At 44.8% G+C, this 26,978-nt stretch overlaps 1 protein-coding gene and 1 long non-coding RNA gene across 2 annotated transcripts; both read right to left on the reverse strand.

The window, feature by feature from the left end:
* Nucleotides 1-509: 509 nt before the first annotated feature.
* Nucleotides 510-24,878, reverse strand: LOC103054451 (uncharacterized). The gene is made up of 27 exons (XM_088136654.1): nucleotides 24,843-24,878; nucleotides 23,845-23,878; nucleotides 23,176-23,205; nucleotides 21,845-22,016; nucleotides 20,191-20,300; nucleotides 17,168-17,266; nucleotides 15,105-15,203; nucleotides 14,755-14,853; nucleotides 14,411-14,509; nucleotides 14,064-14,159; nucleotides 13,720-13,818; nucleotides 13,365-13,463; nucleotides 13,035-13,097; nucleotides 12,184-12,273; nucleotides 11,466-11,573; nucleotides 10,806-10,977; nucleotides 10,388-10,494; nucleotides 9,555-9,635; nucleotides 8,942-9,019; nucleotides 7,324-7,507; nucleotides 6,478-6,584; nucleotides 5,409-5,510; nucleotides 4,858-4,935; nucleotides 4,072-4,243; nucleotides 2,905-3,008; nucleotides 1,744-1,833; nucleotides 510-580 (listed from the first exon to the last, which is right to left on the reverse strand). Exons 1-27 carry the CDS (start codon nucleotides 24,861-24,863, stop codon nucleotides 510-512), a joined length of 2,664 nt encoding a protein of 887 aa, XP_087992780.1. The 5' UTR covers nucleotides 24,864-24,878.
* LOC148216391 (uncharacterized) lies at nucleotides 16,139-16,931 on the reverse strand. The gene is made up of 3 exons (XR_015795497.1): nucleotides 16,831-16,931; nucleotides 16,487-16,585; nucleotides 16,139-16,235 (listed from the first exon to the last, which is right to left on the reverse strand). It is a non-coding gene; the product is annotated as an uncharacterized LOC148216391 (long non-coding RNA).
* Nucleotides 24,879-26,978: the final 2,100 nt, after the last annotated feature.

The raw sequence follows: 26,978 nt of genomic DNA on the forward strand, positions 1-26,978 counted from the left end.
GAATGCCAGCAGCAAACTTTGGGACACTTTTGGGGGCATGGGGAGGGTTTTTAAAGCTGGAAATGGGAACAGCTTGTTTTCCAGAGCCCTCCTGCTCCCCTTCCCACCATTAAACCCCCAAAGGAGAAACAGGGCAAAAGAAATTCGTTCCTTGCAGGGACATTATCTGCAATTTAGGGGAGCGAGATGCGATTGTCCACCATAAACCACAACTGAAGTTAGAGTCAAGTCAAATACGCAGTGACTTGGGGCAGTGGGGTAGCCCGACCCTGAAGGGAGGATTACACCACAGATGCCCAACGCTGAATAGGCATTTGTGGCTGTGTGAATAGCCATCTGGTCAGGTCAGTCTTGCTTTCAATGGCACCTGTGTCAACCCAGTGGAAAATCAACACGTGCGCCCCCCCAAAGCAAGACTGAAACGTTGCCTGCCTGATTTCACCACCCCACCTCCACCAAATCTCTCTTCATTTGTTTTCCAACAATTCTTTTAAAAATGGTTGGCATTTTCACTTTGTTTTGACTCTACCTGGTGCTGGACTCTGAGAAGTGGCCGTGTCCAGTTCTGTTTGGACTTGTCCTGTTGGTTAAATGAAAAAAGGCATTGGGAAAGAGTCAGGAAAGAGACTCTGAGCAGAAATAGTGGCACGCGTAAAGCAGATAAACTATTCCGGTGGCCAAAAGAAGCATTTTTAAGGAGCCGAAGATCTCCAGAATGTAAGAAAGGCACATTGGTTGTTCAAGGTGCATCTGCTCATTTCTCGGTCAAAAAAGTTCAGGAAGTTTTTGAGTTGCTACAAATCCCCATTCAAATTCATATGGATAGTGTTGTTATCGGCAGCAACATCTTGAACATCACCGTCAAATTGTGAAAGAACTATGATGCTTTTTCTACTGGTGTGTCCTGATGGGGCCTTGGCTTGACCCACAAAGTAGGTCTCCTGCCAATTTCCTACATATGAATTAGGACACCATATCAAACTGAAGCATCTTCTGGAAATAGGAGGAGGAGGTGGTGGAGGTGGAGGAGGTGGAGGAGGAGGAGGAGGAAGAAGAAGAAGAAGAAGAAGAAGAAGAAGAAGAAGAAGAAGAAGAAGAAGAAGAAGAAGAGGGAGGAGGAGGAGGAGGAAGAAGAAGAAGAAGAAGAAGAAGAAGAAGAAGAAGAAGAGGAGGAGGAGGAGGAGGAGGAGGAGGAGGAGGAGGAGGAGGAGGAGGAAGAAGAAGAAGAAGAGGAGGAGGAAGAAGAAGAAGAAGAGGAGGAGGAGGAGGAAGAAGAAGAAGAAGAAGAAGAAGAAGAAGAGGAGGAGGAGGAGGAGGAGGAGGAGGAAGAAGAAGAAGAAGAAGAAGAAGAAGAAGAAGAAGAAGAAGAAGAAGAAGAAGAAGAAGAAGAAGAAGAAGAAGAAGAAGAAGAAGAAGAAGAAGGAGGAGGAGGAGGAGGAGGAGGAGGAGGAGGAAGAAGAAGAAGAAGAAGAAGAAGAAGAAGAAGAAGAAGAAGAAGAAGAAGAAGAAGAAGGGGAGGAGGAGGAGGAGGAAGAAGAAGAAGAAGAAGAAGAGGAGGAGGAGGAGGAGGAGGAGGAGGAGGAGGAGGAGGAGGAGGAAGAAGAAAGAAGAAGAAGAAGAAGAAGAAGAAGAAGAAGAAGAAGAAGAAGAAGAAGAAGAAGGGGAGGAGGAGGAGGAGGAGGAGGAGGAGGAGGAGGAGGAGGAGGAGGTTCACAACTAGTCAAGTTGTCTCAGGTCCCTTACCTTGTGTGGAACTCTGGAGAAGTGTCGATGTCATTTGGTCAAGGGTGGTAGGAGAAAAGCTTGCTGAACTCTGCTCAGACTGATCCTTCTCTGTTGGAAATTGATGGTTTATTTATTTAAGGGATCCAAATCCACCACTTTTTGCTCCAAAGAACACCTCCAAGGAGCTTAAATAACAGTTATTGTAGGAGAAATGTGCTAGTCTTGTTGCGCAGAGTGCAGCAGTACTCCCAGGAAATTGCCAACAATACACACCAATATGAGAGATTTACAAAATGCAATGTCCATATCTTGTTCTCCAAAGAAATCCAGCCAGAAAGTATACAATATCTGGTTGTTTATTGATAAAAATGCAAAACTCCATAAAATACAAGTTTCACACAAAATATAGGAAAAAACACTTCTTCTCATGTATTTAGCATCCAAGACTTAACAACTACACAAGTATAACAAAGTCTCTAGCTAAACAAACTCTCAGAGAAGAGGTACACTACTTGGTTATTAGGTACTACTACATAACCCATAAAAACTGACTACATGGTGGCTAAAACTCTACTGAGAGGCTGGGCATATAATCCTCCCGTTTTATCTACCCCTTGCATAACTAGCATACAGACGCCAATGGGTGGCAGTGAATAGCAGTATACGTGCAGACCAACAATAACAATTTTCACAGGACTTGCTTAGCCATAACAAATACTTTTTGAAGATAATGAGCTGCACTTCTTCCCATGAGAAAATTCTAACAAGTCAATAGTAGCCAAAAATCAGGAGAGTCTCATGGCACCTTTTCTGATGGACAAGTTTTATTAGAAAGCATAAAGGGTCATGAACTACGTGCTCACTGTATCCTGTATCGTCAGATGCATGGAGTGATTAGGACATGTGAGACGTGGGATTTGAGGAGTTCTGGTAAGAAAAAATGCTGTGGGGGAGTGTGGCAGGGAAGGTCTGCAGGGTGCTTGTGTGAGGCTTCTCATTTTAAGAGGAGAAAGCAGAAGAAAAGGGTCGGAGGGGTTAGAATCAGGGTCAAAGCGGGTCTAGAGCACGTGTGACTGATAACAAAATTAAGGTGCAGTTAAACTGGAAGCCTCTGGCGCCATCGAAGAAGCTGCTCTACTTTCTCTTGCGATTGCAGTGAATCAGGTCTTTGTTACTCACTGCAGAAGGAGTTGGGACAGAAGAATCTCACTTGATAGTCCAGACACAGTACACCTTTCCTTTGCTGGGCGTTGATACAGGCAAACCCATGAGAGGCATCATTTCTGTCAAAATGACCCAACAAAAACAATGTGAGATCCTGAAGGAGATGGAGTCCACTTCACTACCCAAGGAAGGAATCTAATGCTGAGGACTTGGGGCCTTAGACTGCATTTTTTCTCCTCCCTCCTCCTCTCTTCTCCTTTTGTGCTGTGTCTTTTAGATCAGAGGTCTCAGGGCAGGGCTGTCTGATGCCTGAATGCTATCCTGGGAGCTCTCTTGACTAAAAGCAAATTAGGCATGAATGCCTAACAATAAAATAAATACTGCTAGGGAATCCTTAGTAAAGCCCCTGAAGGGATTAGTATGATGGTTAGTGGAAAAATAAAACTCTTTCTTAGTTGGGCCTTCTAGCGTGGTGGTCTTCTGTCTGAATGGAGCTGAATTCTCCCTTCTGGTTAGAGGCAGAAAAAAATGTGACAACAGGAGGTGACTAATTTTTTAGGTGACTAAATTAGGGTCTTCTAGAGATGGGAAGAGCCTCTTGCTCCTTCCCTCCACCCATTCCTGCTGTAAGCAATGATCAGATGAACAGTCTGGCTCTTACATTCAGACCGCTCATGGCTGGAGGGCCTTATGGGGGAAAGTCTTTATGTGACAATAAAAGGGGAGACTATTCAGAGAAAAATGCACAGCTGCCAGATGTGGGGGGGAGGGGAGGAGAGGTAGGGAGAAAAAAGAAGAAAAATCTGTTAAGTCTGTAAAATAGAGCTTTTTTTTTCCTTCCGTAGCCTCAAGTCCCTCCGTTATCCCCCATGTTAGGAAAATGAAAGTGAACACCAGCAGTTTAAAAAAGAAAACCAAGGTGGGCGAAACTGAATGGTGGGAAGGGAAATACATATTTGAAATTCACTGAATGAGTTGGAGGAAAAGGACTTTTTTGGACACAGCCCCTTTCTGTTTTGCACAGGCCCCCGTTCCTTGCACACTGGCAGTGCCAGAAAGGGTTATGCACCCCTGGGGCAGCATTTCTCTCCCCCTCCTGGCACAGCCTCGGCCCTCCAGCCATTTGCTTTCTGGTGCCCTGCAGAGGCTGCCCACCACCTCCTTCCTCAGCCCGAATCTCACATGGTGAAGTGCTGCCCGGTTTCGGAGGCTGGCACCCCGTCCCATGTTTGGATTTCGATTCCCACCGGCTGGAGGCAAAGAGCATCGGGGTATTCATCCATGAGGTCAGGAAGCAGCTCATAATCCCCAGTGCCGGAAGGATCATCCCGATCAAACCAAGGAGTCTTGCAAGCTGGGCCAAAAGAGAAGAAATGACCGCGGGCAATTTTTCAGCCATGCTATTTCCTTGGCTTGACAGTAAGAAGAAAAATAACCTAAACAAAAGTACATTCCATTTTCCAAACTCTCCATTATGTTTCCTCCCTTCATTTCATTCAGCATTGTCCTTGGGCCATTCCTGTATAACTCTCCCCACTTTACTTGATTGGCTTTCTAAATATTTTATATGCATCTGGAACTACTGGTGTGTCTCTAAGCTTGCCAATAACACTTGCTTGTGTGTCAAAATATTATTTGGGATACAGAAATATTGGTACTCAACTCTGAACGCTAAAAACAAAATTCTGAAAATTTAGGGGGGAAAGTTCATTAATGTTGCAACTCTGGTGACTATAATTATAATTAATCTTGGACTGGATCTAGGTTTAATCATACTTAAAGCAGACCCATGAATAACAAATGGGTTCAGTAAATCAAGATTCAGTTAAGTTCCATTGATTTCAAGTAGGAATCTATATCTGGATCTTGAATTGAATCTTACAATTCAAGCCATCCAGATTCCAAAGAACAAGAGTAAGTAAGACATTCTCTAATGTCTCATCCAAGAAAAGTGGAGAATAAACCCACCTTGCTCCTCCACCTGGGCCCCAATTTTTATTTCTGGAGTAGTTGGAGTGAGGACAGTGACAGGTTCCAAACTTGACCCTGGAATGAAAAACAAAAATTCTTAATGGATATTCTGGCATAATTGGGATATTAGGGAAGAAGAGGAAGGGATGTCAGCCTTGTGAGGTAGTCCAGACAAGAAGCACACCCAGCAGTACTAGCTCTAACTAACTAACTAATATAACTAAGTAACATAATGTAACTAGGTTACATTAACAGAAACTTGCAAGTCTGAAAGTACCTCTCTCCCTCCTCGCCTTTACAGTCCAAGAAACTAGGGAGAATCCCTTCTGAGATGCTTCCCACGCCCCTTTTACTTCTGTGGGCTCAGCTGCCTCTTATCTGAACATTGTCTAGTCTGCGGCTCTTCCTCCTGTCTCCCAAGGTCATTCCCACACACCATGACAGAGGGAAAGGAGGGAGTAGCAAGGCAGACTATTCCTGTGAATTCTCCCTAGCTCACTCTTGCAAGTAAAACAGCTTCTGTAACAGTTTCAAATAGGGTTTTGTACCTTCTACTGGGAACTGTGGAGCGCTTTGATTTTGTGCCAAAGTAGAAGTGGGGGCCAGAGATGTAAGAGGTTTTGGTCTTGGAGTAGACAGTTCTTGGCTTCCTATGGGGAAAAAATCCTCTTTTTGTCTGTCTTTTTTTCTAATATGCATAAACAACAATAGATTACAATATAGTGGAGATCTTAGTATTAAGTATTAACCTTAAGCTAGAAACCTTTATTATACAAATAATTTAAGCATTTTGCAGTTGTTTATCAATGCCACACTCAGCTCTAAATGTAAAATTTAAGCAACTTTATGTTTATCAACATTAACATTTTAGAAATTATATTTAATATGGACATAATACCCCCTTTTTTTTCTTTATCTTTAAAAGTTTAAGTTATCAAACTCATCAGAGGGTTAATAATCTCTGGTCAACACTGTATAAATACCACCGTACCCAAAATATATAATGCACTACTTGTGTTTTATAATAATACAGTAACACAATTTTAAAATGTGAGTTGGATGCCAAAAGATACGGACTAAACAAATGATCTGTGAGTTAGGAAGAAGTCACCTCTCCCTTTTATGTGCCTTATCTCCTTGTTACCTTGCTTAGAATTTGTACTGCGTGTTATTTGACTTATGGCCTCTGGCTTGGCTCACTTTCTTGAGTTATCTGTTTTTAAATAGAAGTATCCCTGTAATGCGGATAGCATAGATGTGTATGTCAGTCACATTTGGTGGAAGGGTCTTGCTTTGTGGCCCACAGCACTGCCCATTCCAAACAGGCTTGGTGACTGCTGTCAGCTTTGTCTCTGGGTCGTCTTTCTCTGTTGGTGGGATGATGGGACATGTGGCTGTGCGTTACCCCCTTGCTGGCAGGCACCATATGCCAGTGACAAGGACAGGAAAAGACCTGGGTTCCTCAGGGAAGAAATGAGCCATGCTTGCTAGAGGTAGGACGAGTCCAGCCCATCCTTAGGTTGTGGTAGATAGAAGGATTTCCTGTGTAGCAACTCAGTCTGTTCCTGCAAAGCAAACCGATCACGACTGAATGGGGGGACTAAAGAATCAGCTTACCTTTGCAGAAAGACCACGAGCAGGTGAATCGCACCCGATAGTCATGGCAACGTTGTCCTTTCCCTTGCTCAGCGTTGATGCAGGAGAAGCCAACATTGGCATCGTTTCTGCTCAGAGACAGAAGCAGGTGGATTGTAAGTCAGGAAACTTTGGAGGGTCTTGGGAGTGAAAACGGAATCCACAGTCAGGCCAACCTTATTACTGTGTGAAAAATGATTCTCTGTTTCCCCTCCCCTGAAACATCTGTTTCCGTATCTCATCTTCAGGGAATTTTAAAGATTTTTTTGGTAGGGATCTTTCTGAGCTAATTTTACTGTTGCGAAGAGGCAGAGGGGCTGGCATAGTTCTTGGCTACCATTTCTCCAGGACGTTGCAACCTCCCTGGCTGCTCCTACTTCTGAAGAAAAAAAAAATAGAAGAATTTTCTCTGGTTTTCTCTTGTATTTTGCTGGATGTATGGAAAACCAGGGAGAGGTCTCTCCATCTCGTCATCTTTCCATCTGAAAAAAGGGCCATGGGGGAGCTCCCTACTGAAATATTCCCTGAGGATTTAACTGAGGTGGGGGAAGCCAGAGAAGATGCAGAGCATCAAAGAGAGGCTTACACAGGGACAGACTTGAACGCTCTCTAACTGAGTTCAGCAAACGATTCTTTAGCCTGCCCATGAGCGTTCCTCCAAATTCTTCTTCCTTTGCAGAATTTGGATGGAAGAAGCAATTTCTTTTTCTGAGATTGAAGGAGCATGGTGGGAGAAAACAAACCACAGGAGGGATGTTCAACAGAACCACAGCAGAAGCAGTTACGGCCAAGAGCAAGCAGTCCTGAGTGAAAAACACGACATCTTACATGGCAAAGTGTTGCCCCGTCTCTGAAGCTGGGATCCCATCGATGGTCTGCACCTCTATCTGAAGGGGTTCAGAGCAAATCTGGTGGGGGTTTAGCCTCTGGAGGTCAACAAGGAGTTCCTGATCCCCTTCCCCAGAAGGGTTGTCCTGGTTGAACCAAATCGTCTGGCAAACAGAAGGAGATTCTGCCAAAGAAAATGAGTGGACAGTGGTGTCATCCTGAAATGAATTTTTTGTAATGGAATGGTAGATGTCAAGATTTTGCCTACCTCCACAAAAGCCCCCTCCCTTCCTTTATGGCACCAAGATTCATTGCCTCTCCTGTGCTACAAAGTCACTTAAAAAAAGTTTGCTGTTATCAAAGCTTTCCTAGCATTGAGTGGGATTCATAGGAGCCTGTCCACAAAGTACCAAAACACAATATGATTTCATTGCATAGACATTTCATTCCATTACAATCAAATGGTTACTCCCCAGTCATACTTTAAGAATTTCCCCCTTCTGTCCCATAAAAAAATGAAAAATCTTAAAGAATTGGGGGGAGGTGCCTGAAGGTCTAGATTTCTGCTGAATTTGGTGGGGGTCACAGATTGATCCACAACTTTCTCTTCAGCTTCTGGGGAGCATCCTTCCCTTTTGCAAAGGTGCCAGACTGGAAAGTCTTGAAACCCTCACTGAAATATGTTCATGGTTAGGAAATCTGAGGGGCACTTGAAAAAACAAAGAAGGTCTGAGATGGGATTCATCCCAAGAGCCCACTAAGCAGCAGAAACACACACAAGCAGCAGAAGTATTATCATGGACTGAACTGGAAAGGATTCAGGCATCCCCAAATTGATTATAAGGACCTCTAAGGGCCTCAGTCCCTGCAAGGTTATGTGAGAAAGGAAGGACTGGTGATCACTCAAGGATGGAATAAGATTCTTTGCCTTATTGAGCAGATCAGCAAGAGAAGACATTCCCATCTCCCATCTCTAATTTATGGAATGGGTTGTGGTGAATAGTGTCAGGCTGTGTTTATGTCTATCTGTGGATAATCATTTGTCAGCAAGGCCACAGCAGAAAGGGACCATAAGCCAGGTGGGTCTTTTGAGGGACATTCAAGATGATGAAGGTTGCAAGATGTGGCATGCAGGGATCAATCTTCCCCCTCATCTGGGGTTGTGGAGATTGGAGGAGGGATGTTTTTGAAGGGCTTCTTCCACAGAAAATGTTATAAGAAGATATATGATTGTAGATGTAGATGACTGTAGAGTCCAGATTGGAAGGGGCTGATGACGATATTTAGTCCCACATATTTGGACGATATTTAGAACCAACTGAAAAGCAGTCATCTAGCCTCCATTTGAAGTCATCCAGTAAAAGAAGCCCACCTCACTTCTGGTCTCTGGTCCCCTTGCTGTCACCCTGAGCTAAAATTCAACCAGAACCAGCCTTCCTGAAACTTAAATCCATCCTTCAGTGCTCTGGAATGATGGCAAGAGGTCTTATGCATGAACCTTTCAGGTATCTGAAGAGTTTGTGGTATTTCCCTTCAGTCTTCTGTGCTCAACACTAAACATTCCTCATTAATGTGTTGGCCTGCATCTCCTGCCATTATTCCTGTCAGGGGTGCCAACCTTGCTCTGTGCTCTGTGGAGTGCTCTGGACTTGTCCCACGGTGGAGTTTGGTCCTGGAGGGCTTTGGTCTTGACCACCTGTGGAAAAGATATGCCAAATTTGATGGTGAAGGATGAAGCCTTTATAGCAGAACAAGCTTTCGAAGGAAAAGCATATGTCCAGATCTTTTCTTCTTACACAAGTCAATTTCCTGGTCTATAATATATGGCATGTAGAACTTGGTTAGTGAGATCTGTGGAGTGGCTCACTTTTCAAGAGATCTATTCACACTTCTGGCTTTTGGCCCACCAAAACCAGATACGATTCATCTGCCTCTGCCTGATCTCAAAAGATGAGATGTTTTCCTCCATTCACTCCACTCAATCCCACACCATCTGGAATGTGAAAAGCTAAATAGCATAATTTTCATGCTTAATTTGCTCAGGGTTCCCTATGCAGTAATTTCAGTTTCTTGGTTTTTTTTCACCTGTCATTCCTGTTACCAATTGGGTGGAAAATTTGTGCTTCCAGGGTCTTCCCCTGAACTTCTTTTCTTTGCATGTGAATAGGAAGCTTGACACTTAGATGATACACAGAACAGATCTCAAAACAGTTATTGTGGTCATTATGTACCTTTCACAGGAATCTCTGAGGTACTCTGAACTTGCTCCAAGGGGGAAGCTGGGACAGGAGAAGTGATGGCCTCTTGGCCTCCTACAGAAAGAGAAATCCCCAAAATATTATTTTTATTTTTTTCATTTCTAATATTTGTTTTACATATTCATCTATTTATATTTATAAATACATATACTATAACCAGTGGGTTTTTTTTGCTCTGGCCCCACCTACTTTCTGCTTTGGATCCACCCACTTCAATTGGCCACACCCCTACTTTGAAGACAGCCCTCAGGATGTCAGGCAAGGGCGAATGCAGGTCTTGTGTCCAATAAGGTTATTCACAGCTGAGTTACAGGAAATGTAGAGAAGTATGGACATGGCCTTGAAGAAAATATGCAGCACTCATTAGCAAAACAGGAGCTCAGCCCAAGAAAACAGGAAAGTGTGAGAGAGAGACTCAAGATTGCCCCACATTGACTCTCTTTGGAACAAGAGGAAGGGAAGAGGAAGCATTATAAAGCTTTCAAGATCATGTTGTTTTAGCCTAGATCAATATAGTAGTGTTCTAGGATTCCTTGTGGTGTCTGTTTCTTGACCTGGCCTACTCTGAAGGGCTGATATCAGTTTTGAAAGCCTGGCAGAATTTCCCCTTCCTTGTTATACCCCAGAGAATCCAAATGCAGTCTTGAATTTCTTGCTCACACTTTCCCATTTTCCTGGGCTCATGTTTTACGAATGGCTGTTGCATATTTTCTCCATATCTGCTCCTCAGCAAGAAGCGAGCAAAAAGATTAAACCCAGGACGTCAAAATTACCAAGGATCTAAAGACGAAAGCAAACGTGCTTACCTGAACAGAAGGCTTGTGGGCACAAGAACCGCACGCGATAATCATGGCACCACTGTCCTTTCTCCTGCATGATGTTGAGGCAGATGAAGCCAATCTTTGCTTGCTTCCTGCCCAGAGGAATGAACAAATGAAAGCTGAAAGGTGGCCTATTCCTGAAGTAAGGAAATAAAACTATAGAGGCAAGACTGTAGCTCAATCCACAGCCTTGGTTGAATGTCCAGATAGATCAAGAATGACTCCTGTCTGAAATCTCCCAGACCCTCTCCCCCAAACACAGTGGATGTCATCCTGTCGAGACATTTCTCTGAAGACAGTCTGAAATGTGGGCTGATAGGTTTACTGCTAAGTTAATGCTGGAGGTCTGCAGTAAAATTGTTTCCCCCCTCCGAAACCATCTCGCCAAATCTTGAAAACTCACACAGCAAAGTTCTGCCCTGTTTCAGATGCTGGAGTTCCGTTCAGAGTCTGAACTTCTATTGCCTTTGGCAACAAGCACATTTCACTGGGGTTTCTGTAGAGGATGTCAGCGATGAGTTCATAATCTCCACTGTCCACAGGATCATCTTGGTTAAACCAGCGAGTGTAACACACTAAAATGAGAGCAGGACAAAGCGGGAAGAGGTGATGAAAAATTCTCCACTTGGCTATATTACAGGGAACATCCAAGCCAAGATTTCTGTGGTGAGGCTCAGGGAATTACTGTGGACTTGCAACTTCCAAGTCCTGAATGGCATCAAATATTACTAATTGATGGGGGCAACATTCAGCCTCCCCTTGGTCTGGAGACCCTACTGGATCAGCCTCAGGACAGACCAAAGGCATGGAAGTGCATCAGATTGGGAGGAGCTCAGGGGCAAATTCCAGTTACATCTGGGAACACCTGCATACTTTGCTCAGAAACTGGAGTTGTCTGTTGTTGCTCAGGGGTGGGGATTAGGGTTTGAGGAGTGACGGGCTTAAATCCTGATGTGGATGGACCTTCTCCCCCTGCAGGAAAAGGAAGTCAATGTTGGTGCTGGAAGTCTGTGGTGCAGCCCATCTCTGTTGGTCTGTGTTTCCTCCTGATCGCAGTTCCTACCTTTCTGAGGACCTTGGGTGAGAATCTGCTCAGAGTCAAGGGTGGGGGCAGGGGCGGTGACGCCTTCCTCCTCCTCCTCTTCTTCACATTCATGCTGATCATCATCATCTTTTATAGAGATGGAAGCAAAGCAGGGTTGCGGTTAGGGTCATCATCAGACAAACAGAAAGACTCCACTGAGATCAATTGGCTGGGGAAGGGGAGGGACACGCAGCTTCTCAGTTACAAAAGCGATTCGGCAGATGCTGGGGGAAATATTTCACTTTACTATTATCACTTAGAATATATTAATTTCTTCCAATTTGTGTGTGTGTGTGTATTTACAGCTTCTCTTCACATGGAACGCTTCTGGAAGTAACTCATTTCCCCAATGTTCCTTTTTTCAGGGACTTGTACTATTTGAAACATGAATTTCCCCTATATCTGCTTTCTTTTAATATCTTTTTTCTTAGTTCACAACTTTCCCCAATACCCTCTTTTAAAAAAAATAAAATAAAAATCTTTCATCGGAAAACTCTGGATCCGCTGTTCACCAGGGAGAGAGAAGCTAGTTGGCTCTTGCTGCTGTCCGTGGTGCTGAAAGGTCCATGTTTTGTTAAGGGGGAAGAAGTTCTTCTGGGGGCTTTCAGCAGACTGTTGCCGTAGAGGGCCACAAGAAGCTTTCTTATATCCCCTGCCTGACTGTGGCACGCTCGAAAGAAGCAATTTAGGACCATACCTTTCTCTGATCCCTGGGGACACTCAGAATCAGGCGTTGGAGAGGGCTCCAATAAAGCCTCCGTTTCAGGTCCTGATCCTCCATTTTTCCCTGGCAAGACAGAAATTAATGTAGGTGATAAAGCTACAAGCCAGTCAAGTCAGTGAGATGATTAATCTGGCTGCAACCCATTTTTGACAAGGTAATCTGCAAAAGTTACTAGCTGTAAAACTTTCCCTGGGACAAACAGCTCCCTCGTTGGCTTCCTGAAGGACTGAGCAAGAACTGAAGGATGACTGTTAAAGTACAAGTCTTGGATTCAGTTATGGATTGACACGGCAGCATTCGGCAGAGGAATCAAAGCGCTAGTTTTGCTGTTAAAAGTTGGGAGAGTTTGGTTATGAAAAGGAGAAAGAAGGATGCTTCATCCAGTCCTGGAACGAAAATAACAATCAAGCTCTTAAAGAATAAGATGTCTTAGACATTGTAAAATAAAGGGGATATTTAGCAAAAGGTGATATTAATTATAATGTAATGCTAGTTAGCATCAATAGTGTTGACTGATGATTTGCAAGCTGGGTAATCATTTTAACTGTGATTTGGAGGTAACTCCAGGTTCCTGGTAAAATTTAAAGTTGGTTTCCTGCAATCAGTTGAAATGTATCAACAGATCATAGCGTAATATATATTACACAACATTGTGTTATGCATCTGCTTGTGCCATTTTTTCACCACTTTCTGGGGGTTTCTGTATCTGCTGGGGGCTCTGAGAACTGTCTGGAGAAATTTCACTTTCATCAGTTTCTGCCGAGAAAAGATCTATATTTGATCCTGTGCCTTATGGTGCCAGCTGAGAAATAGGAATAGCTCACTACTCTGCAGAGATGAACGATCTTGCTTGTTGCCTTCTCTGACAGGTGCTTGGGGATGGGGGGCTGCAGAGAAAAAGAGAATTAGAAAGTGAGAGACCTGAGGGTGAGAATCACATCTTCAACCCTCTGATTATGCTTCAACCTTCTGATATAACTGCCATATATTCATCCTCATATTTTGCATGTCTCAAGAATGCACTCAATGATGGACAAGGCCAAAGATGACTCAACATGAAAAGGAATGTGGTATTCTTGGAGAGTGTTTCTCATCATTCTGTTGGAAAGTAGAAGGCTGAACCTTTGATTGAACATCTCTATCTTCATCTTTACCTCCCTGGAAGCTCTCGGTTGTCTCTTTTGGTTCAGGGTGTAGAGTCTTGGGTGCAGGGAAAGTTGTCTTTGGTCTGACTGGCACTTGGGGGGTAGGGCCTGAAGAGAAGAGGCAAATCAGAAGGTGGGGGCCTGAGGGTGACCTGTGACAAATATCCCACTTCAACTGGCTGAGGAGACTCTGTTATGTCCAGTCCCATATTTTGCTTGTTTAGAGAATGCCAATGTGAAAGAAGACACCTAGGATGTCAACACCACCAAAAGAAGGTGTCATCTCCGGCCATTGATTCCCATCAAGTCAGCTTCCAAGAGGACCACAAAATCTTTGACTGAACATTGTGGCTTCCATCTTTACCTCCCTTGAAGCTCTCGGTTGTCTCTTTTGGTTCAGGATGTGGAGTCTTGGGTGCAGGGAAAGTTGTCTTTGGTCTAACTGGCACTTGGGGGGTAGGGCCTGAAGAGAAGAGGCAAATCAGAAGGTGGGGGCCTGAGGGTGACCTGTGACAAATATCCCACTTCAACCGGCTGAGGATAGTTCCATGTGTCTAGCCTCATATTTTGCTTGTTTAGAGAATGCCAAATTGACCAAGGATGTCAACACCACAAAAGAAGGTGTCACCTCCAGCCATTGATTCCCATCAAGTCAGCTTCCAAGAGGACCACAAATCTTTGATTGAACATTTTGGCTTCCATCTTTACCTCCCTTGAAGCTCTCGGTTGTCTCTTCTGGTTCGTGGTGTGTAGTCTTGGGTGCAGGGAAAGTTGTCTTTGGTCCGACTGGCACTTGGGTAGGGCCTGAAGAGAAGGGGCAATTGAAAAAGTGATATTTTTGGGTAATCTATCAAAGGTAGCGATTCAACCTGCTGAGGACAATTCCATATGTCCAGCCCTTATTTTGCGTGTTTAGAGTTTGCCAGTGTGACAGAAGACACCTAGGATGTCAACACTGCAAAGGAAGCTGTCATCTCCGGCCACTTCTTCCCATCAGGTCAGCTTCCAAGGGGACCACAAAATCTTTGATTGAACATTTTGGCTTCCATCTTTACCTCCCTTGAAGCTCTCGGTTGTCTCTTTTGGTTCAGGGTGTGGAGTCTTGGGTGCAGGGAAAGTTGTCTTTGGTCTAACTGGCACTTGGGGGGTAGGGCCTGAAGAGAAGAGGCAAATCAGAAGGTAGAGGCCTGAGGGTGACCTGTGACAAATATCCCACTTCAACCGGCTGAGGATAGTTCCATGTGTCTAGCCTCATATTTTGCTTGTTTAGAGAATGCCAAATTGACCAAGGATGTCAACACCACAAAAGAAGGTGTCACCTCCAGCCATTGATTCCCATCAAGTCAGCTTCCAAGAGGACCACAAATCTTTGATTGAACATTTTGGCTTCCATCTTTACCTCCCTTGAAGCTCTCGGTTGTCTCTTCTGGTTCGTGGTGTGTAGTCTTGGGTGCAGGGAAAGTTGTCTTTGGTCTGACTGGCACTTGGGGGGTAGGGCCTGAAGAGAAGGGGCAAATGAAAAAGTGATATTTTTGGGTAATCTATCAAAGGTAGCGATTCAACCTGCTGAGGACAATTCCATATGTCCAGCCCTTATTTTGCGTGTTTAGAGTTTGCCAGTGTGACAGAAGACACCTAGGATGTCAACACTGCAAAGGAAGCTGTCATCTCCGTCCACTTCTTCCCATCAGGTCAGCTTCCAAGAGGACCACAAAATCTTTGACTGAACATTGTGGCTTCCATCTTTACCTCCCTTGAAGCTCTCGGTTGTCTCTTTTGGTTCAGGGTGTGGAGTCTTGGGTGCAGGGAAAGTTGTCTTTGGTCTAACTGGCACTTGGGGGGTAGGTCCTGAAGAGAAGAGGCAAATCAGAAGGTAGGGGCCTGAGGGTGACCTGTGACAAATATCCCACTTCAACCGGCTGAGGATAGTTCCATGTGTCTAGCCTCATATTTTGCTTGTTTAGAGAATGCCAAATTGACCAAGGATGTCAACACCACAAAAGAAGATGTCACCTCCAGCCATTGATTCCCATCAAGTCAGCTTCCAAGAGGACCACAAATCTTTGATTGAACATTTTGGCTTCCATCTTTACCTCCCTTGAAGCTCTCGGTTGTCTCTTCTGGTTCGTGGTGTGTAGTCTTGGGTGCAGGGAAAGTTGTCTTTGGTCCGACTGGCACTTGGGTAGGGCCTGAAGAGAAGGGGCAAATGAAAAAGTGATAGTTTTGGGTAATCTATCAAAGGTAGCGATTCAACCTGCTGAGGACAATTCCATATGTCCAGCCCTTATTTTGCGTGTTTAGAGTTTGCCAGTGTGACAGAAGACACCTAGGATGTCAACACTGCAAAGGAAGCTGTCATCTCCGGCCACTTCTTCCCATCAGGTCAGCTTCCAAGGGGACCACAAAATCTTTGATTGAACATTGTGGCTTCCATCTTTACCTCCCTTGAAGCTCTTGGTTGTCTCTTTTGGTTCAGGGTGTGGAGTCTTGGGTGCAGGGAAAGTTGTCTTTGGTCTAACTGGCACTTGGGGGGTAGGGCCTGAAGAGAAGAGGCAAATCAGAAGGTAGGGGCCTGAGGGTGACCTGTGACAAATATCCCACTTCAACCGGCTGAGGATAGTTCCATGTGTCTAGCCTCATATTTTGCTTGTTTAGAGAATGCCAAATTGACCAAGGATGTCAACACCACAAAAGAAGGTGTCACCTCCAGCCATTGATTCCCATCAAGTCAGCTTCCAAGAGGACCACAAATCTTTGATTGAACATTTTGGCTTCCATCTTTACCTCCCTTGAAGCTCTCGGTTGTCTCTTCTGGTTCGTGGTGTGTAGTCCTGGGTGCAGGGAAAGTTGTCTTTGGTCCGACTGGCACTTGGGTAGGGCCTGAAGAGAAGGGGCAAATGAAAAAGTGATATTTTTGGGTAATCTATCAAAGGTAGCGATTCAACCTGCTGAGGACAATTCCATATGTCCAGCCCTTATTTTGCGTGTTTAGAGTTTGCCAATGTGACAGAAGACACCTAGGATGTCAACACTGCAAAGGAAGCTGTCATCTCCAGCCACTTCTTCCCATCAGGTCAGCTTCCAAGGGGACCACAAAATCTTTGATTGAACATTGTGGCTTCCATCTTTACCTCCCTTGAAGCTCTCGGTTGTCTCTTTTGGTTCAGGGTGTGGAGTCTTGGGTGCAGGGAAAGTTGTCTTTGGTCTAACTGGCACTTGGGGGGTAGGGCCTGAAGAGAAGAGGCAAATCAGAAGGTAGGGGCCTGAGGGTGACCTGTGACAAATATCCCACTTCAACCGGCTGAGGATAGTTCCATGTGTCTAGCCTCATATTTTGCTTGTTTAGAGAATGCCAAATTGACCAAGGATGTCAACACCACAAAAGAAGGTGTCACCTCCAGCCACTGATTCCCATCAGGTCAGCTTCCAAGGGGACCACAGAAATTTGATTGAACATTTTGGCTTCCATCTTTACCTCCCTTGAAGCTCTCGGTTGTCTCTTCTGGTTCAGGGTGTGGAGTCTTGGGTGCAGGGAAAGTTGTCTTTGGTCTAACTGGCACTTGGGGGGTAGGGCCTGAAGAGAAGGGGCAAATGAAAAAGTGATATTTTTGGGTAATCTATCAAAGGTAGCAATTCAACCTGCTGAGGACAATTCCATATGTCCAGCCCTTATTTTGCGTGTTTAGAGTTTGCCAATGTGACAGAAGACACCTGGGATGTCAACACCACCAAAAGAAGGTGTCACCTCCAGCCACTGCTTGCCATCAAGTCAACTTCCAAGAGGACCACAAAATCTTTCTGTTCATCATTACCTCCCGTGACGCTCTCCGTTTTTTCTTCCGGTTTAGCCTGTGATGTCTTGGTTGGAGAGAAAGTTGTCTTTGGTCTGACTGGCACCTGGGGGGTCGGGCCTGAAGAGAAGAGGCAAGTTTAAAGATGAGGGCTTGAGGGTGACCTATGACAGATATCACTTCTTCCATATTTTAAAATTAAGCAAGCATTATGAAGACACTTACATTCTCCAGACCTCCCTTTAACTCTTATCTAAAGGAAACACAGTGCTCTGTCTATTCCTCTGCCATTTCTTAATATGTTGATGTTCCTCTGTGAAAGATTTCCTTTTTCTGCAGCCTCCCCAACTCCCCCACTTAAAGAGTTCCTTTCAGGAGCCTTTGGGACTGCAGATAAACCAGGGAGTCTACAGATGGCTGGTTGACCTGCTGTTCTATTATTCATCTTCCCATCATTTTCCTTCCTTCCTGATCTGAACTGGTCCATTGGAGAAATTCTCTTGAGATTGAATGGAAGGGAGGGAAGCCTGGGAGACTGAAGATGGCCAGAGAGAGGATGGTACAGTGGAAGACTGGCCATTCATATGTCCAATTCTTGGTCATTAGAAAAGTGCAGGAACATCGCACTCCACCTGTAACATTTTCACTGATAGAAGCGAATATGTGTAGCTCAGGGTTGAACTGTGGAGTCCTTGGGGTTCTCTGAGCTTGGTTCTTTTCTTGGAAACGTTTCATTACCTGGCTAGGTAACATCTGAAGATGTTACCTAGCCAGGTAATGAAACATTTCCAAGAAAACAACCAAGCTCAGAGAACCCCAAGGACTCCACATTTTCACTGAACTTCTTGGATGTTTTGGAAACAAGTTCTCATTCATCGATTTGAGCGAGAACCCATTGGAAAAAATGCTGGTGAAATCTTCAGCATGGCATGACTTCTTTGACAAACTGGGAGCCAATTTGGTGTAACGGTGGACACCAGGAGAATGGGAGCTCTAGTCCTGCCTTAGGCAGGAAAGCCGGCTGGGTGACTGTGGGCCAGTCTCAGCCCAACCCACTGGAAGGTGTCTGGCTGCTGGAGGCTGCTGGGAGAAAACCACAGCTTGTTGGCTTCCACTCCTGAGCCATTTCCCCTCCCCAATATATCCCCTATTTTCATCTGTACTTCATCACTAGCCGGCCTCCAGCTTATCTTTTATCCTTTTCTTTTTTTCTTTCATCCTTTTTGGCGTTCTTTTTTTATCCTTTTTGTTTTTTAATCCTTTTCGGCGTAAAAGCAACTCCAGCAGGAATGAGAAAGTAAGAGTTCTGCCGTGGTGCCGTGAGCAAGCAAGCCATTTTAAATTTCTGGAGCCCTGAATCCAGGGATCCTAGCGAAAGCAAAGGACTTCTGCTGTGCATTGTGGGCACTGTTGCTGGGAAAGGGGACCACTTGATGATGTTTGTTGCACTGCAGTGGGCAGAGGAGGCAAGACAGTGGATTCTGCCCCGACTCCTAAATTGGAGCTCCTTGCAGAAAGTCTTGACTTTGGGGATGGAAGTAGGTGTTCCTTGGGCTGCCTGGAGTCTGCTGGTGAGGGCAGGGTATCAAGATTGCCATCAGTCCAGAAGCGCCCACATGATTGTACGTAAAAACAGCAAAGCTTTGATTGCACCATCTTGATTCTTTTGACCGCGCCCTGCAGACACCTCTGAATCATTCAGTCAATAAAGCACCATGTCACGGGCGCACCATGCTCTCTTTCTGTCTGGCTGCAGAACATCCATGCACCCCCATATCTCTGGCTTTTTAATAAGGGGCATTATTGGCATCAATTAGTAGCATGGAAATGGGGCACAAGACAGACCTGGCTGGGCTCACACCGAGTTATGTGAACCATGCATTTCTCAATGAACCTCATTTTGGGGGTTTATTCAATTAATCCCATTTTATGGGCTCACAGACACACCAGACCACAGTTTGGGCTAAAATGTGGTTTGCCTAAATTCAGAGAATTGTTGGATTTACTACTTTGAGGCTGAAACGGTTTGGGTAGTGTGTTCAGGTAATTCCATAATTTAAGAGCCCTTTTTAAAAATAGTTTCCCTTCTTTTTTATTTCTGTCTATCATCTACCTATCATTTATCTATGTCTGTCTGTCTGTCTGTCTATACACACACACACACACACACACACACACACACACACGAGGAAACATGAAAAAGAGTGTAACGCAGATAAATAAACCAGGGATTTAAAAATGTCATGGAGGTTATAGCTTTCTAAAATACTAATTACTTTTGAATCAGTGAATATTATATATATATAACTTTAAGAGACTAAAAATCATTATTAAACATGAGTAGCAAAGACCAGGGATAACACAATATAAATTGAATGGAATTGTACACTGCAGGAAATTCAATTCATATTACTGAAAAATCTGATTTATGTATCTCATAAAATTGAATTATAGATTTAGGTATCTCATAAAACTGAAATATAGATTTTATGCCTAATTTTTTTGTTCTTTTTCAAATAATTTGATTAAGAATTACAAATAGAAAGAATAATACAAAATACAAAAAATACAAAAAGAAAAATACAAATTTCTTTTTTACATTTTTTCCTCTTTTTTTTTTTGTATTTTTCTTTTTGTATCCCTAAATAATTTTGGGGGGCAATACCTGTCTATGTTTTAGATATTAGCTAGGAATGGTTCCTGGTTTCAATTGAATCTCTGTCAGATTCACTTTTAAGAGAGTTATTCTGCATATTAAAGCACATTCCCACAGCTTGGTTAGCTTTTCACTTCAATCCATTCAATTAAAGATTGCTTTGGAAAATTGTACTGATCTGATAAAGCGCTTTGGGATGAACCAATGAATCACACTGATTTTCTGAATGGATTTAAATTGCCAAATCCAGTTGAAATCAGGATCTGAGATTCCATCTGAACTGAGTTGCAGCTGACCTGCACGGCCAAATATACGAAACCAGAAGCATGCACTAGACCATCCTCGCCAGGGAGGGGGACATGAGGAATTGTAATGTGTGGATACTCACGGGGCGAACAGTAGGACTCTGGGCAAGTGAAACGCACTTTGTAATCGAAGCATGATTTTCCTTTCCCTTGCTGGGCATTGATACACGCAAACCCCTCAGTGGGGTTGTTCCTGTTGGAGATAGAAGAGATGGTTGCAATCAGTCCCTGAGAAGGACATCTGGAAGGAGCATTCCACCCCTCCAAACATCTGGCACAAGATGAAAATGCCACAGAAGCACGTGGAGCAAAGCACATCCTCTAAGGGTGTCCCTTGATGCGGGATCTTCTCTTTCTGGGAGGAGAATTCCAGAAAAGAAGGAGAAGGAGAAGGAGAAGGAGAAGGAGAAGGAGAAGGAGAAGGAGAAGGAGAAGGAGAAGGAGAAGGAGAAGGAGAAGGAGAAGGAGAAGGAGAAGGAGTGGTGGTAGAGAAGGAGGAGGAGAAGGTGGAGAAGGAGGAGGAGAAGGAGAAGGAGGAGGAGGAGGAGAAAAAGTGGTAGTAGAGAAGGAGAAGGAGTGGTGGTAGAGAAGGAGAAGGAGAAGGAGAAGGAGAAGGAGAAGGAGAAGGAGAAGGAGAAGGAGAAGGAGAAGGAGAAGGAGGAGTGGTGGTAGAGAAGGAGTGGTGGTGGTAGAGAATGGAGGAGAAGGACAAGGACAAGGACAAGGAGAAGGGTTTGGAACTGAAGGTATTTCATGCTTAAGGTCAGAGAAATCCTTTCTTCTTCCTCCCTGTCTCTGATGCTATTCCACCATAGCCTCCTCAAAGTGTTGGCTTTCAACTCCAGACCTGGCACATCACACTTGTTTCAGAAATCAATCACCTTCATTTCTCCTTGGAAAAGCGTTTAGAACAATGTCCCTCAACCTTTGGTCCTTCAACCTTTCTCGTTGGAAGGGAAAGCTCCTTGAATTCCCAGCCTGTGAATCTTACCAGACTTAGCTGGAAATTCTGGGATTTGCACTCCTGCTCATGTGAAGGTGTGGAAGATGCCAAAGGGCTGGGACTTCCACTTTGTCCCCATCAAGCTTCCTGCCCTGCTGGACACCAAAGTAGATCTGGCTTTCTGGGAGACCATTTGCAACATGGGGGCAAGAAAGTTTCACAGGAGAAAAGAATAAAATTAAATCCTCCTGGTGATGCTGTTGCCAATAAGGGGGCCCTAGGAGTGAGCGTTCCTTTCAGCTGATGTTTTCCATCCAGCTCTTCTGCTCAAAGGGAATTTAGTTCTTCCTTTCTCAAGAGATGATCTCACAAGCTTGATGGTTTTTCCTCCCTGGCCCCACAGATTAAACTGAATCCTTGTAAAATTGGAGGGATCTCAGGCACAGCAAGAGCTGAGCGTTGGTTTATTTTCCTTCGAGTTCTTACTTATTTCGGTCCCAGAATGGCTGGGTCCTTGGGTTGGAGACAGAATTATGCAAAATGAATGTCGATTTGTTAGATGTACAAATTGTCTAGCCCATGTAGTTCACTTTCTCTCTGTTTTATCCGAACAACTGCCCTGGAGGTAGGCTAAGCTGAAAGGCAGTGACCACCCCGGGGCCATCCAACTGCCAACTGAGCAGGGGAACTCTGGTTTCTGAGGCTCTGGCCCGAAATGCTAATCTATCCTGGGTTTTCTTCCTCCACCTAGAATGACTGGTCTCAGCCCACAAGAAAGAAGTGCAGAATCTCACACTGAAAATTGTTGCTTGGTCTTGGAGGCCGGGATCCCGTCTAGCGTCTGAACTTCAATGGCAATTGGTTCTGGGCAGATTTTATCTGGGTTTTCATCCCAGAGTTGCGAGAGAAGTTCATAGTCTCCAGTACCAGTGGGATTGTCCCGGTCGAACCAACGGGTCTTGCATCCTAGAAGGGAAGAGAGGGAGGAATTAAAATGACTTCGTGAAATGACCAAACCTTTACCCAAGAACATTGAAAAGAGGATCTGGGGGTGTATGGGTGTGACTGCTGCACAGAACATTTTCCCCTGCTTTTTTCCTATTACTTCTCATCCAACCCAATGAAAGCATTTGCTTTGGAAATTTCTTTGGAAGGAGAAGGGAACTCTGGGGGTGAGATTTTCTTTGGCAGAGTATGATGTTTTAGCAAGCATTTAGTGATGAAATAGCCAAGAGGTGTGTGTGTGCACGTGCACACACAAAACTTTCCTGTCTCAAATCAAATCAAATCAAATCAAATCAAATCAAATCTATTGTTACGATCAAAGCTCAGTAATTATCTTTAATTCTGCAACCCTCTCCTCTGCAGCCTTCAACTCAGTCCCAGAGGACTTCAGAACTGAAATTCTCCCAAAGTTTTTTCCTCCCTCCAGATGGGTAAATGCAGGCATGGAAAGAAGCATAGGAGAAAATAACACAGCAGCCGTTGCGGACACCGACAGTCAAGCCAGTTCACAACCTTCTGCAGCAAAAGAGAAGCCCATTTCACAAAAGACACCATTCAGGGAGAGTGCAAGCTAGATTTTGGCCAAGCCTCGCCTGCTATAACTGGTTGATGGATTAATCATTCCTAGGGTTTCTCTTGAAATACCGTGAAGTAGCATACCGTGCAATTTAAGAACAGGAATAAAACAACCATCAGTGAAAACAGTTAAGAGGAAGTCCATGAAAATGTTTTGGAGTTAAAAAAAAGTAAGAATGAAATGCTGAATTGAGGCAGGGAAGGAAATATAGATTTAAAAAGGCACTAGAATGTAAAAAGAAAAAAAAAGAATAGAACTTCTCTCATTTATAAGGACTGACAAAGATATAGGGGCCACACTGCTGGTTGTAATAAGCCATTGGTTATAAAATGCAGGAAGGAGTGGACTGAAAATCAACATTTGCAGTCCTCCAGCGCAGAGCCCCAGATATTCACTACAGAGGTGAAGCTTTTGCTATAGGAAGAGAGAAAGTGCAATTCCTCCCCCAATATTATGCACAGCCTAGGAATATCCTCTAGAATAGCCAAGGGGCTTACAGCTGCAGAGTGGCCCAACCAACAGAAAAGAAGGGAAATTACTGACCCTTTGCAGGATTTTTTGTCTCCTCGGCACCTGGGGAAAAACAAATACCGTCACAGGGCGGTTGAGGCTGGACTCACAAACACCCCGCAGCTTCGGGTCTTAAGGTTGTGTTGTTAAAAGGCGGCGCCAGGCGTGGCTGTCCTTTGCGGCAACAGCAGCCAGTTTGTGGGTGCCAAGACAGTGGCTGGAAAGCGGGGTGCCCATCCTGCCCCCCAATTCCAGGGATGGGGCCCCGGAAGACTGTTGATTTCAAAGCATCATGTTTCAGTAAAAGAAAGGAGCTATTGCAAATTAGATTCCTTTGAGCTAATCTGGTGAGTTTGCCCTCATTTCACTGCAGTTAAAAGTCAATGAATAGCTTGCATTGGGAACTGGAGAGTCACTTGGACAACTCAGACTGAGAACTATTTTTGCAGCCTGGCTTTAATCTTTTGCTGTTTCCTGCACTGGCAGGATGATCTTCCAAGTCCCTTCTGGCCCAGATGTTGGGTGATTCCCACTGCAGCTGCATGGTGGATCGGGCCCCTCAACCGGGGGACTTTTTCTTCTAGCACCCCCTGTACTTTTAGTAGCTGTTTAAATGATGTTTGGCTTACGTCTCTGAGAATGGAATCAGCTGGGGGGAGTAGTGGTTAAAGCTGCGAATAAGAGGACGTTCTGAGTACTTACCACTGGAGGAGAGGGTGAGGAGAATCACTAGAAGCTGAAGAGAGAACACAGAAGGATTGAAGAATTAAAGGTACGGCAAAACCCAGCTTGATTAAGGTGCTTTCTGGGTAGCGTTTTACCAGTGCAAACAAATGTCCAAGTGCATGGCTAAAAGACGGCCCTAAAGCACGCGACCCAACCTGGGGCCCTTCCCAAACCATCAAGGGTTTTGTCCTTGTGTATTTTTCTTTCTGGTGGTGCGGGACGAACACATGCGTGAACATCAGCAATGCACAAAGAAACATGAATGGCGCTCTGTCAGAATCAAATCAATCCATCACACTGGGAGAATCCCGGCTGCATCGCAGAAGCAAAGAGGAGGAAGGCCACGGATCACAAAATGAACTCTTCAGTGCAGGAGCTTCTCTTTTCAATCTTAATTCCTCACAGAATTTGATTTGCAGACCTATCGCTCTCTTGGCAACCTGCCCTAGGATAATCTCCAGTTTCCTGACTTTGTTCTTCAAATGTGGCACCTAGAACTGAGTATGAAAAGTGTAAGATTTTTTAAATTTTGCGGTAGAGCATATGGATTCTATGCAACCGCTTTCCCCATCTTGCTCTTTTCTCCCAAGTGTTTCCATGCACGTTTCTTGCAGCTGCTGATTATCCTCCCAAACGAGGGGAAAGACGTGGGCGTAAGAGGAAAGATGGAGGAATAACTTGCCCTCCTGTTCCATCACAAGCAAGGCTCTTAGCATCTACTGCTTGAGGGTCTCCACAGAATCGTAATTAGATAATTAGAACATTTTTATTCTTGATCAGTTTGGTCCACCCAATGGGACCTCCCTCTCAAAAGCTAGACTTTTTTGCTTGAATATTCACTTACATGTATTCACTTCTGTTGGTTGGGATTGTCTCTGATCATTAAAACTCTTAGATGATCAACTCTGTTAAAAGAATCCCTCCATCTGAAAACCCGGTTAGCATTTAGATTTGGTTTGGAAAAAAAGCCTTACCGCAGTTTGGAGTCCTTTCATGTCTGGCAGCTTGTGGAAAGAGTCGTGTGCCAGTTCCTCTGGAGAGGCTTTTTAAGGGTTTTTGACGGCTGTTCCCGTGCGTAGATGAACTTTTGCATTTCCTGTTGGGCTGCATTTCTGCCCTGCTGACATTTGGTGATGAGGAAGCCTTTCCTAAGCGTGATCGTCCATCTTGAGTTTCGTCGTGACAAATCTCAAAGGATTTGGGAGCAAGGTGGGTTTCGTGTGCTCAGCATCCCTGAGCTCAGATGTTGAGCTGAGAAGCTGGCGAAGGAGGAGGAGGTGGTGGACACGCAACTAGGACGTGCACCACCAGATTATTGACCTGTCGGAAAGATTTACAGCATCAGACCTCAGATCTCCAAGTTTGGTGCAACTGTGCTGAACTGTGTTTGAAGTCACCATAGAATTCAGGGGTGAGATGCATCCCAGAGGGCCACATTTAAATCTCTGCATCTCTGGCTAGTCAAATTGGGGAGCGGCTCTTCAGAGCTCTCAGGATGGCCCCCAAGAGAAAGGCTGGCAAAGACACTCACTCCCCACGGATTTCAGCAGTGATGCAAGTCGGTCAGGGTTTGAGCAATCCAAAATATGAGTGGGTTCTAACATGAATGTCTGCATCCTCTTTTTTTCCATCAAAATGTTGGGCAGACAGTAGTACTATTAGATCCTGCATGAGCCCAACCAGTAGAGCTTGTAAAGCCATGATTTGTGCTTGGATTATGGCTTCCATGATTAAGGAACACATGGCTTCTTTCCCTTCCTCACCTGCATCTGTCTATCCTTCCTTCCTTCCTTCCTTCCTTCCTTCCTTCCTTCCTTCCTTCCTTCCTTCCTTCCTTCCTTCCTTCCTTCCTCCATTCTTTTTCTATCTATTTTATCATCTATTTATCCTTCCTTCCCTCCTTCTTTCCTTCTTTCTTTCTTTCCTTCCTTCCTCCCTCCCTCTCCCTTTTTCTCCTTCCTTCCTCTTTCTATCCATCCAACCATTCTTTTCTATTTTGTTCTTTCTTTCTTTCTTTCTTTCTTTCTTTCTTTCTTTCTTTCTTTCTTTCTTTCTTTCTTTCTTTCTTTCTTTCTCTCCCTCCCTCCCTCCCTCCCTCCCTCCCTCCCTCCTCCCCCTCTCTTGGGGCTCAAAAACCTGCCTGTTCTCCTCACATGAGTCAGCTGAGTTATCAGTGTTTTGCTGACGTTGAGTTTCCTGCTAGTAAAGGTTGGAGGAGGGTCTCCCCCACTTTGGAGTAGAGGGACCTTAGCGCCATGGCCTTCTGATTCATAGTCCGTCGCTTACCACACTGGGGCAGGCTCTGCCCCCCAGGCTCTTCAGCCTCACGCCAAGGGCAAGGAAGCAAGACCCCAAGGCTTCTGGAGCCTCCTGTTGCAATCTTGCCCAGCCACTGATCTTCCATGAAGACACCCCGTTCACTGCCTCGGGGGCACCTCCCACACAGGAAGGAAGGCATAATTGGGCTGTGTTATCAATGCACCCGGGGGAATCATGCAATTTTTGTTCAGTTTAAGTTAAACCCATCTTGATTTTCTTTGTCCTGTTTTGCCCCTTGGGGAGCAGGGCCCAGGTATACCGTTTAAAGGCCAGGTGTTGCTTTGCACCCCGCTCCCCAAGGTCTGCACTCCTGACTGGGAAGAGATCTAGAGGAGAGTTTTGGAAGCATCTGCGTGGGTTGACCCATGGCTGGTCTGAATGCATCTACCAGAAGAACGTCCCCTAATATGGGCAAAAGAGAAATGCATGCCCTGGTTTTGCTGGCCCGACTGGTTTGGCAGACAGATCCCCCCCGGCCACCTCACCCTTTGATGCTTTCCTCTTGCTGATGGCCACAGAAGTGGTTTCGGTCAACCCTGGCCCAGTTAGTCCTCAACGGACATAGATCTCCTTGAAGGCTTGGCCGTCTGGAGGTGGGGGAGACCATCCCCAAGATCGTGTCTTCCCCAATGCTTGGGGTCTTGACTCATTTGCTTCTTCTTTCAATAACACTAAACGATATGGAGGTTGAGTCCAGGCATCACGTTCTGCCTGAAATGCAGAGCTGTGTATGGACTCCAAGGTCCAAGTTGAGTGCAAGCTCTAAAATGGGCTGCAGATCTGAAGCAGAA

The sequence above is a fragment of the Python bivittatus genome, unplaced genomic scaffold (genome assembly GCF_059951505.1).
Source record: "Python bivittatus isolate LINGU-HERP-01145 unplaced genomic scaffold, Pbiv_v1 ctg000090_np1212, whole genome shotgun sequence".
In the NCBI taxonomy this organism is placed as follows: Eukaryota; Metazoa; Chordata; class Lepidosauria; order Squamata; family Pythonidae; genus Python; species Python bivittatus.